Source organism: Erithacus rubecula (genome assembly GCF_903797595.1).
Source record: "Erithacus rubecula genome assembly, chromosome: 6".
NCBI classification, from domain to species: Eukaryota; Metazoa; Chordata; class Aves; order Passeriformes; family Muscicapidae; genus Erithacus; species Erithacus rubecula.
In genome coordinates, this window is record NC_136688.1 from 32,112,533 (window position 1) to 32,124,960 (window position 12,428).

The window sequence follows — 12,428 nt, forward strand, 5'->3', positions numbered from 1 at the left end:
CACGCTATTTCCCAATGGGGTAATGAGTCCTTAGGGAGCCATTGCTATATCCTGTTTGTCAGGAAATCCTAAGTTCCTTCACTAAAATGTAGTACACTAGTAAGTGTATTTAACTTGAACCTCCTTTGGTGTGAGAAGATATTGTTCGTTGCTTCCCATGATCTAGAAAATTGGTATATTCCTGTTAGTCATGGAATCTACTATCTTGATAGTTGAGGCTTGTGCATGTTTTTGTATATGAGTTTTTAATTGAAAAAGACAGAATATTGCTTCTTAGGATAATAAATCTATTATTTAAACCCAGAGACCTAGGTGTCTATGTTACTGTTTATTTGTATGCCTCTAGTGTACAGAAGTGAATCCTGACTGACTGAAATTGATAACCGTACTCCCATTAGTTTTCACAGAGGTAAGATTTACTTCTAAAGAACTACATTAAAAAGACCTAGTGCCACACAGTTCCAGGTTAAGCTCCTAGGGGTGTAATTTAGTATACAGATAAACTGATAGTAAAAGTTGCCTAAAGTTCAATCTTTCTATCCCACTTCCAGCTGACTCTTCCAAACCACAAGTCTGTGCTTGCTTCTGCCCCTGTAAAGGCTCCAGTGATTTTATGGCTGTATATAAGTGATCTGCTTTTTTTGTGAGTGCAGGGAATTTGCTCTGTAGAAACCACATCTGCATGGAGGGACAGAACTCTCAATAGAAAACTTGCTACTAAATTAGATTGGCTGCAATGGCAGATCATATACTAAAGTAAAATTTATGGTTGGGAGTTTTGTCTGAGCACATCATCTGTGTAATGGAGAGGAATAGTGTTCTTTGAAAATGTGACTATAGTTTTTAGTACTGAGCAATTTTAAAGTAATTTTGAGGAAATTGAAGGACCTTATCATCACAGGGGAAGATACTTGCTTCCTCCAAATATTTTTTAATAATTCTCCGACCATTCACAAACATAACAGAAGGAACTGAACAACATTTTGTAATGAAATCAATATGAGATCCCAGTTGGTTTCTTACATATTGTATAGTAAGGATTGCTTACTTGCTTATTGCTAAGTAAATTAAACATTGACATTATTCTTAGCTAGTTCAGCTTGTTAACAGGTGATCATTCAACTTCTTTTTTCCTTCCTACTGGAGCTGTAGTGGAATCTACGACAGTCTTGATAACATTCTGTTTTATGAATATGAAAAACACTTAGAATCACAGAACCATTAAGGCTGGAAAAGAACTCCCAGGTCATCAAAGCCCACCTTCAACTGAATAGCACTATAACCACTAAATCATATTGCAAAGTGCCACATCTACTTTTTGAATACTTAGCATGTTTTTTTTTTATTCTGTTTATCATAATTTGTAGTAAAAGATAAAATTATTGATAATATTTTCAAGTTTTGCCAAATTTTAATGCTTGTCTATTCTGTTAGGGGTAATATATTCTAAAACTAGCCTTAAACTTTTATTAGAAAAAATATCCTTGTGCAGTGTTGAAGTATTTTCTTGTATACACATATGATCACATTTAATTAATTTTAGTTTTAATCTTTTTTCAGATAATAAATTTGATAAATTTGATAAATTTGATAAATTAGCTATTATGCACTTTGGGAAAGGTGTTCTTGTTAGCCTTTCTCCTTTTCTAAATCTTGTTTCCTAGCTAGCATATGGTGTTGCCACTGAATTTTCAAACAAATCTTCTGAAACTTAGTTGGCCCTTTAGAGTTGCTCTAAACTTGTTGCCCAGTATATTTGTCTACCATCCCAGTTATCTCCATAATTCATATATTTTATGATTAAAAAAATGCATGTTCACCAGACATTGCATGAAAAGACTTAAGAATAGTTATAAAAACAGAGAAGCCATTTTATTCCATCAACACAGATAAATGGAAATTGTATGCGAGACTGGAAGTAAAAAAAAAAATACCTTGGGATTTAAGATGTGATGCAAAAGAGATGAGTAAGAGAAAAGAGACCTAGGAATGGACTTATAGTAAAGAAAAAGTTTGATTCACAATTGAAAGTTTAGGAAAATAAGATGAGAATATAATCTTTGCATTTAGAATGGTGCTTGCCTTGATGCTTGTATCTGAATGACAGATACTTTGTTACCAGTGTAAGATGAGGTTTCAGAAAGAGATTTTAGTGCATATATAATGTAGAAAAAAATGTTTGAAAATAAAGTGTGTTGCAGAAAAAGAAGGAATGAGATTTTGCATTAGTCAGTTTAGAAACAAGTTAAGAGAAATATGATTCCTTCTTCACTAACTCTGGGCCTGTACTTTGGGAAATGGGAGGGTTGTTGTCATAACAGATAACAGGAGTTAGATGGAAGAGTAAGGGAACGTGAAAACAGAAAAATAGTTGAAAGCTGACATTATTGAGTGCTTGTTAAGGAAATGTCACAGTCAGACAAGTAGGAGAGAGATGGCTTAAGAGTGGAAAGATCACTTAGCAGCTTGGGGAGATCACATCATCTAAAGGAAAATTTAAATGGAAGTAGCAGGCTAAGAATGCACTATTAGACAGTTAAAGTGAAACAGAAGAGGAAGTATGGGCTATAGTGAAAAAGACAGAAGAATAGTGAGAACTTGGATTTGAAAAATAGTGGGAAAAAAAGACCTTAGTAAGAGATGTCAAAAGCAGAAATAAACTAATATGAAAATAAAGAGGTGCATGTGGTATATTTTTCATACTAGAATATTACTTGCTGCTCTTTAATGTTTGATACAATTTCTAGATGCCCATTTACTATACAGACTTCCATGCTGAAACAAGACACATAAACCCAAACCTTTAAAGGCATATCTGTGTAGTTAGAGCCATAGCTGTTTGCTTTTCAGGTCACTCCGAGTTGAAGTTTTGCAGGACTTCTTGTCTTAGTCTGATCCTTTATTTCTGCTCTGACCTTTTACCCTTTTGCAGCTGATGTATTGATCTTGCCTGTCAGAAGCCTCTGTTGATCCATTTGGGGTTTGTGACTTTTTAAAGGTTTATCACTTGTCTGCATGGGGTTGGATTTAATGAAAATGACACAGATTTTACCACTTGTACCACACCTCTTTCTCTTCCACTGAATGAAATTTCAATTATTTTCTACAAAGCTTATTAAAATTAGAACTGTTCAAAGCATGAAATACAAGAATTCTGTAACAGGGACAAAGAAGCACATTTTTTTTATTAACACACATTTGTATTCATGTGGTGTTTGATTGAACAATTTGAATTAAATAGATTAATATGCAAACAATGCTCTTAAAATATTCTACAAAAAAAATTATATCAGGAGAGCCGTATATATGTGCCTGTATGAACTGAAACTTTAATAACTTTTGATTTAAATTCTTTAGATCCATTAAAAGTCCTAAGAAGTTGACTCAGACAGTACTTTAAATGAACCATTTGCTGCATTTGATTAAAAGTAGTTTAATGCTGTTATTCAGCAATTATGCAATTCTTCCACAATTGTTTTCAAACTACCAACATTTTAGTGAAGGACCTTCTGAAATTCTACAAGGGCAAATGCAGGATCCTGTGGGCAGGAATATCCCATGGACCAGCATAGCCTGGGGCTGAGCTGCTGGGAAGCAGCTCTGTGGAGAAGGACCTGGGGGTGCTGATGGACAACAAACTGTCCCTGAGCCAGAAGTGTGTCCTTGTGGGCAAGAAAGCCAATTATTAGATTTGCTGAATTAGGAAGAGCATGGCCAGCAGGTTGAGGGAGGTGATCCTGCCTCTCTACTCAGCCCTGGTGAGCCTCACCTGGAGTGCTGTGTCCAGTTCTGGGCTCCTCAGGACAAGAGAGACAGGGAGCTCCTGGAACAGGTCCAGTGAAGGACTGCAAAAATGACTAAGGGTGTGGAGCAGCTCTTTTACAAGGAAAGGCTGATGGAACTGAGCCTGGTCAGCCTCAAGAAGAGATGGCTGAGATGAATAACTCATCTCAATATATCAGTATCTGAGGTGGGGAGAGAAAGAGAATGGATCCAGGCTCTTCTCAGTGGTACCGAGAAATAGGATAAGAGATTATAGGCAGAAACTGAGTCATAGAAAGTTGCACCTGAACATGAGGAAGAACTTCTTTACTGTGTGAGTGACCAAGCACTGAAACAAATTGTGCATAGAGGTTGTGGAATCTCTCTCACTGGAGATATTCAAGAACCATGAGCAGGGAGCAAATGACCCACTGCAGTCCCTTCCAGCCTGACCCATTTTGTGGTTCTCTGATTTTGTAAAGGAATCTGATTGGAAATATGGCCTTGATATCTGATAAAACAGTACAAAATTTCTTCAAAGTTTTATTGAGGATTCTGTTCTGTAAATGGCATTGCTAAATTGCTTTGAATCCTTGATTTAACTGGAACACAAACATTTTTGATGTTTTAAATAAATCTAAAGAGATTACAAATAATATTATTCAATACAAAGATTTAGATCCTTTTACCTCTCAGAATTCTAAAATTTTATGACATCGGACTAACCTAGTTTAAAACATACTTGAAGAAGGTTCAAGAAGGAAGATAAACTGAGATCCCAATTAAACTATATTAGAAACATATGATAGAACCACTTTCAGATTAATGTCTTATAACTTTATCACTTAGTATCACTTAGCTGGGAAACAGTTACTATATCTACAGTATGTCTGCAGGTTCCATCCCCGTATAATTCCCACACTGGATAAATTATCGCTTACAAAAAAAAAAAAAAAAGTAGGTACATAATGAAGTCACATGAACTTTCCTCTTTTATACAATAAAATAGAAATATATTCATCCTAAATTTTTTAGACGTGCAGTAATACCCAATATTTTCTTCTTTTCATTACTTTTATATGAAAATTAAGCAGTTTTTACAATCTTTTTTTTTTTTTTTTTTTGTGAAAGGAAATCCAAGGAATCCATCCAGGCCACAATTGTTAACACAGCCTTTCATGTGTGAAAGTTTTGAGGAAGTTAAGAATGAACCTGTTAAGTTATGCTACCAGACAAAAATTTCACTTCACAGCTCTTCATAGAAATGAGAACTAAATATGACAAGAGGAATAATTTACCTCAAGGCAACTTAAGATATAGATTTACAGTTCAAGAATATCTGTGTGGCATGTGCACTTCTAGTTGGTGAAGGTTATAACACATTCCTGCATTCCTACATAGTTAGCCTATGTTGCCAGCTAATGCTGTTGTGTACAGGTTTTTCCTGTGTTATTGGAAACATTGTCCTGTATTTGTACTGTGTAAGAATAGTGCCTGACCCTCCTTCTGAAAATCGCTGATTTTGTATTGTTTACTTAGGGAAAAAAAAAAATTACACATTTAAAATAGAAGAATTTTGCAGCTATTTTTAGGGTTGGGTGTTTTCCAACCCCAGGGTCTGCAGCCCTGAGTCCAGGTACTTCTGAACCCCAGATGCAGAGCCCTCAGCTACTCACTAGCGAAGAACAAAGGCTTGAGACTGTTCAGCAAAGTTCCAAGGATAACTTTATTGTCCTCGAAGGGAGATGCTAGCAACAGTCTAATTATATCAGATAACAAAACACTTTATATAGGTTTCCAGAGGATTGAGTTTCTTACCAATAAAAACTACAACTTACAAACTAACCAATTATCTTAAAACTCTTAAGTGAGAAAAGAACCAATTAATTTGTGACTTTAAGAGCCAATAGAAATCCTAAGAGATAACAGGGTTTTTGGTAAGGGAGGGGGGGTTTCGTTTGGAGGAATTTCTTTGTTTTATGAGATGGCATCCCAGGGATATGCTTTAGGGAGTGTAACATCTTCTACAGAATTTACCTTCAAAATTAGTCCTGTTTTTTTTGTTCCAGTTCTGAGATGGGTGATTGCTTTATCCTTTATACTCTTTTGCTTTCTATATGTATTTCTTTACCTTACAGGTGGTATCATCTTATTAATAACCCTGTTTTCTTTATGATAAAGAGATTAAGAACTAATAAACTAGTTTTGGTTCCAGAAAGCCAAAGACTTTCATTGCTTCTTTTCTTATTCAAAATTCTAAATAATTCTACTCTGGGTGAACAGCTGATTAGTATCTTCCAGAAACTTTCTTGCATATTATATAGCCCTACATCATCAAAGTTAAGTCTTAGTCCCTGGCATTCACAGTGATGGCACTTACTACTCTTCTGAATATTACTTCTCAAGAAAAAAAGGGAACTTCATATTCCTATAACTTCAAAATTTATTCTTGTTTTTCTCCAAAAGCCTATCCTAATTCCATAAATATGATATTTCAAGAAAAATATTATAATATTAATTTTGGAGATATTCTTAAACTTTATTTCATGAAATAAGTCACTGAGTAACAAGATTTAAGTTTTTGAATTGTAGGATTGATTATTTAAAAAAGGCTGGAGTTTTTTTCCCCCGTATATTATCAACAGATAGTGGTTGGCTCATACTTTATTGATGTGTGTGTGGTAGTGATTCTTTTACAATGCATTAATATGTTATGGGTTTGAGTGTGGTTCTGTATAGCTTTTAGAAGACCTTTATATACCACAATTTCTTAAAACCGGTAGTTATGATTTATTTTTATTTATTTGAAATTTTACTAAGAAATGAAAATATATTTTTTTAAAAATACTTTCTTAAGAATCAAGATGATTTTAAAATTCTGAACAAGTATAAAACATGTTCTTGTTAGCCACATAGGCTTGAGGATGTGGATTTTTTTAGCTGAATGTAATTCCATGACAATGTAACTTGGATTTCTAATGGTCTTGATAAATGCAAGTAATATCAGGTAGTTGCCCCTCAGGTGAGGGCTTCATGCTACACCAATACATATATACAAAGTGAACCATTTAAAAATATGGTTCCTTTGCATAACTCAATAGTAGTGAAATGCCTTATAGTAGTGTTCTTTTTTTCACCACAGAACAAAGGCGTAAATTTCTGCCCCAATCTCTTGACATTGCTGTAGTTCTCTACACTTGTCTTGTGGTTGTGCATAAGAGCATTCTGCAATCATTGTTGATATCTGCAGGAAGGAGTTCTGCTCCTGTCAGTGGATTTATCAGGAATTACAGATGGGGTAGAAATTACTTTGAAGTGATTATACCATTTGTGCAATCACTTACTGTTTTTACAGTCAAACTAGACTACAAAACTGGAGGTGAAAGCACTTTTTTTCTTTTTACTGAGCACTGTTAAAAACAGCATTATCAAAAATTTTTGAGGTGCTTCTGTCATAATGTACTTGTCTATCTCAAGGAAATAAAGCCCCACTTGCTCTCTTGGCAGCTCACAATAAATTAATGGATGTAGTTCAGTTGGGGAGTTAAAAATGCATTGAAAATAATGGGCCATAACATTCTAGGGTTAACATTTATTCATAGATGATGCAATTAAATAAAACAGGCATTAACTTCAAGGTCAGTCAGGGAAGTAATAAAAGTGAATATTTTAATTGAATTCTAATTGCCTCCCATTGATACATGTAGGTTAAATAAAATAGATGTCAGTCCTGCAAATTATACTTCCCTTCCTAATTAAGTTTTTAATTCTACATGGAGTCATCCAGGCCCTGGACCTTGTTGTTGGTTTATCCATCCATTCTTCACATCTAGTTTCAATGATGAAAAATTTGGAGGATGCAGTACTAAGAATTTTCAATACATTGTTCTTCTCGTTAGTCTCAGCTATTTTAAAAAATTAGAAAATCACCAAATAGAAGCATAAATTAAAAAAAACAAACTGTGTTGTAAGTGTGGTTCCAAATACTTTATTATACTAATTGTAGCAACAGACATACAGCTTCATCTATGCATGCTGAGCAGTAGAGATTTGAGATGTGTGTTACTGGTTCTGCAAATTGAAATTATGTTGGTTCCTGATGCCTTTACCAGACAGTCTCTATTGTCTCACTCACTCACTCACTCATTCACTCACTCTAAATTATTGGAAACTAAAAGAAATAAGATGTTTCAAAAGAAATGCAAGCTGTCGAAAAATAGAATTCTGCTGAGAAACAGAAAGGTATGTTGCACTTCCCAGATTTTCCTGTAGTGGTGGGATATTGGAATCTGTATATACATATGTATATTGTATGGGAAACTAAAGAGTTTGCCCATACTATTATACATAGGCAATTTATTTGTATTTCATAAATGATTTTTGTTATAGTTTCTTTTAAATTATTGTTTTACATTAATTACTGGATAGAACAGAAGATATGTTCATATTACCAAAGAGAATCTTATGAAAGAAATAATATTTTAGTGTGTCTGGTTCTGACAACTTTTTCTCTTCTTATATGCTAGTAATGTATCCCTTGGTTTAAATTTAGAGAAAATCAATCTGATTTTATCAAGGAGAGAGAGGTTGTTTGTCTTAGAAAAGTAATTATGTTAAAGGAAGAATGTTAGAATAAATGTGTGAAATGGTACTGTAATACAGTACACATTCATTTATGTCAAGAGTAATTGGCTTAATACCTATCCCATTATAATCAAGGATAGAATGCTAACCTGATGTAAGTTGGAAGAGATCACCAGAACCATTTAACTATTGAAATTGAATTAATATATTTCAAAACTATTTCCACAAGAATAAATTATCATCACGTGTCTAGCACATACATTTTTAGTCTGTTAATAAAAAGCAATATCCCAATACAAAAAATGAATAGAGTGAGCAAAAAACCTCAGTCTTTTTAACCTCTAATTATTAGGCAGTTTTAAAAGCATTCACATAGATGATAAGGAAATTTTTAATGTGTTTTAATGAAATATTTTAAAACTTTCTTACTGTTTTGAAATCTCATTCACTCTAACTTGTTTTAGTTTCACAGGAATTTAAATATACCAAGATCAAGATTGTAAAAATTAAGAGACATATTAGCTATTTTAACTTAGCAATGACTTTATATAATAGTGTACTATACATTTATATAACAGCTTTCATCATCAACAATCTAAAGTGCTTTGCAAGGTACATATTTTAGAAATTGCTTCTGAATTGAGTAATTTTGGTGGCAGCTCTTTAATGATACCTATTACTGTATAAAGCAGTAGAGTAGGAAAAAGTAGACAAGTATTGTATCAGTACAAAAAGAAGCCCAAACCACAATAATTAGGAGTAGTAAAAAATGGGATAACTGAAAATTTCTCATTTCCTTCAGTTTTTTCCCATTTGCTTTGTACGGTAAGACCTTTTGACCACTTTTGCATCAAATCCAACTAGCATATTTACTTGGTTGAAGCTGTCAGCATTTGAAAGAGTTGTTTCTGAATTATTTTATCCCACTACTCATTTTTGCCAGTTACTTAATTTGTCCTGAGAAGTGACCATTAACTGCCATGAGCTGGCCAAAATCAAAAACTCAAGAGATTGAAACAGGAATATAGAGGAGCAAAGTAGAGGAGCTATCAAGTTTAATAGGGCTTACTTTTCTACATACAAAAGTAAATCAAAATATAGACATCATACAGAATATTTTGTCATGGATCAAAAGGTACAACATTCAATACATTCTGTAAGTATGAGTTTTCTTTCTATCTCCATCATTTTTAATCTTACATTTTATATGTGCATAAAATACACATAGAATGGAATTTGGCTACAGATCTTTTCATTATGGAAAACAGTCTCTGTCCCTTGCAGGAAGTATAAATAATTAAATTGTATTTTAATTTTATAGGTATCTACAAAGGTAACTTCTGACTTAAAGAGACAGTATCCTTGTAGGGTTTTTATTATGTTGGACCTATGTGTTTACTTCACTGCTTAGTGACATTTCTAAGAAAGGGAAACAATAGCTTTCCCACTTGACATGTAGTGAAATGGTAACTGGCTTTGTTTTTACATAAAGCTGGAAAATATTTACCCAAAGATTAAGGAAAATTCTGACTTGGTGTATTTTCTTTAGGATAGTAATAATTTTAGATAATGTGGAGCTTCTAAGTGAGACATAATGTATTTTTAAAAGAAAAAAGAAAGAAAATTTTTTTGATGTCATAAGAGTACTTCTTAAGAAATATTTTTACTTTTTTTGGTGTTTTGTAGGTTTAGATCCAGATAAGCATCTAGGAAAAACTCTAGGTGAAATGGAGCCTATTCTTTTGGAGGTGAGTATAACTTAAAGGATATTCTTATAGTTAAACTTTCAGTTAAAAGGAAACACAGGCAGAAATTTGGTAAAATTAGCTTAATAAAAATTAATTACTTTCATAAATTAGGTGTTAACCCAAAGCTTAGCTTTATACACAGAATATAAGCCTTTGCTAGGCACTTTTCATATGAAAGATATTATTTCTTGATATAGTTCACAAATGGTGTCACCATCTTTAAAACAAAGGGCATGAAACCTCAATATTGCAGGAACACTAACTGATGTATCAATATGATAATGCTAAATAATTGTAAATCACAGCAAGGAATAGTAGTCACAAAGTCATAGGTGATGCAAAGCTTCCCTGAAGATTCCTATTTGCAGACTTCCTACCATTTACACAATCAGACAGCATTCAGTAGGGCTTTAAAAAATGGAATGAAGTCTATTCCTGAGGGTGTATTTAATTCTTTGCAAAGGATTGTGTGTCCTCAAACCAGGAAAATGCTTGTTGGCAGAGCTAGTAGATTTATTTAAAGAAAAATCATTCAACTAAGGAAAAGAAAAAAGACCAGATTTTGTACTTGAGGCTTCTTTGAGTTTGATATAGAAGCATTAAACAAAAATCTAAAAAAATTTAAGAATGACAGTTCTGAAATCATGTTTTCATGTATTTTCTGTGACAATGCCAGTTTTCCAAAATTCCTTGTCCGTGAGCCTGTTGGATACCCACAATGATTCCATGTCTATTAAAAGGTCCTTGATGTAACTTTCAGTATAGGCTGTCTAAATGTCCACAAAGTGATGTCCTAAAAATACTTCCCATTGTTAATTTGGGTAGTTCTGGTCAGCCTGGCTTCATAAGTAGTTTGTTTTGGAATGCTTAAGGGCATTGCAAACTTGTGTAAGAGAAAGAAAAAGGAGCCAGAACTTCAAAAATCTCTTTTGCTACTGAAAGATAGAGGAGTTACATAGCAATTATATTTTGAATTTAATTCTGGGTTTTTTTGTTATTTACATGGAGAGGAGAAGATAGGCAATTGCTACTTGGCAAAGCTAGAAAACTATAATTAACATCCATAACATTCATATAACCTTACTTGAAGAGATGGTGTTAATCTGTTCTTCTTGAGGTTTGTTTCTTCAGACCTGGAGAATCTGCCCAGAAATCTTCCCCTCCTCCTCCCTGGCCCTCTGCTATGTAAACTAGTTGGTATACAATCCTATTCATTATATTTTTTAAGAAGTCTTATTTAATTTATTTTTTTTAAATCATCTCAACATTCTGCATTCACAGAAGGCTTCTCAATCAAAATACAGGTTGCAGCCTCAGTGAGGTTGCTGCTGGGCAACTACTCACCTGAGTCAGCAGTCTTGATTTCTTTGAAACTGGAACAGCAAGTATTGCAATTTCAGTTGTGCTAATAAGTATTCTTCTACGTTTGATTTTGCCATCATTCATTTTTAGAAGAAAATAATAGTGAAATCCATTATCTAGAAAATCTATGAAATTAATCCAAAAAATCTATGGAATCCAAAAGTACATGGTGTTTTTGGTGAATTGCATATATTTGTGTTTGTGTTTGATGTCTTAATTAAGGTGATTTTTGCTTGCTTGGTTTCACTGAAAATATTACTGTCAATGATTTAACACTTTTCAAAACTGACATTTGAAGGTTTTATTTTTTATTGATACAACAATAAACAGAGCAATGACTGCTTAGGTTGAAGTTCACAAATAGGGCATTCTGACACTGCTTGCAATGCTTGTCATGCCGTTGGAGAGAAGACTGCACAACTGATTATTTGTTCATTTGGCTGTTGCTTGTGCATATGCATGCTGTGAAAGTCAAAGCCATTACAAATACTTTTTTTTTACTGGATGCTTAGTTGGCTTTAAGGCCTAATAAAACCAAATAATTAACTATAAACTGAAGAAAAAGTCTTATGATGTGAAAAATACTCTCTTGCAAAGTCTTCAGCATCAGAAGTTCTGAAGACAGAATGTGAAAACAAGGAGTTCACAGTTTCCAGTAAGGAGGATAGATAAAATTTAATATTCTGACCATACCATATAAAACATCATGATTTAATATTTAATACTTCACATCTCCAAAACTGTCATGGCTTTATATTCTCCTAGTGTTTGATTTGTACTCTATTATTTGACCAATAATTTCAAATTTTACAGTAAATTTGTTTTTGTTGTTGGGGTTTTTTTTGCTAATGGAGTTTTTTCCTGTTCTTTTGGATTGATTTTTGAGTTCTATGTTGACTTCTGATGTTACTTTATGCTAGTTGTTTATTCATCTAGGTGCAGGATATTTCATTACAGCATTTTTCCTAGTAT

The 12,428-nt window shown here is 33.4% G+C and overlaps 1 protein-coding gene across 3 annotated transcripts in view; it reads left to right on the top strand.

The window, feature by feature from the left end:
* Positions 1-12,428, top strand: part of DPH6 (diphthamine biosynthesis 6) — a 194,332-nt gene that overhangs the window by 48,581 nt on the left and 133,323 nt on the right. For all 3 annotated transcript variants that reach the window (XM_079308103.1, XM_079308104.1, XM_079308105.1), the window contains exon 6: positions 10,033-10,094. In XM_079308103.1, the coding sequence (XP_079164229.1) occupies positions 10,033-10,094 (62 nt within the window). The remainder of the gene's footprint in view (positions 1-10,032; positions 10,095-12,428) is intronic.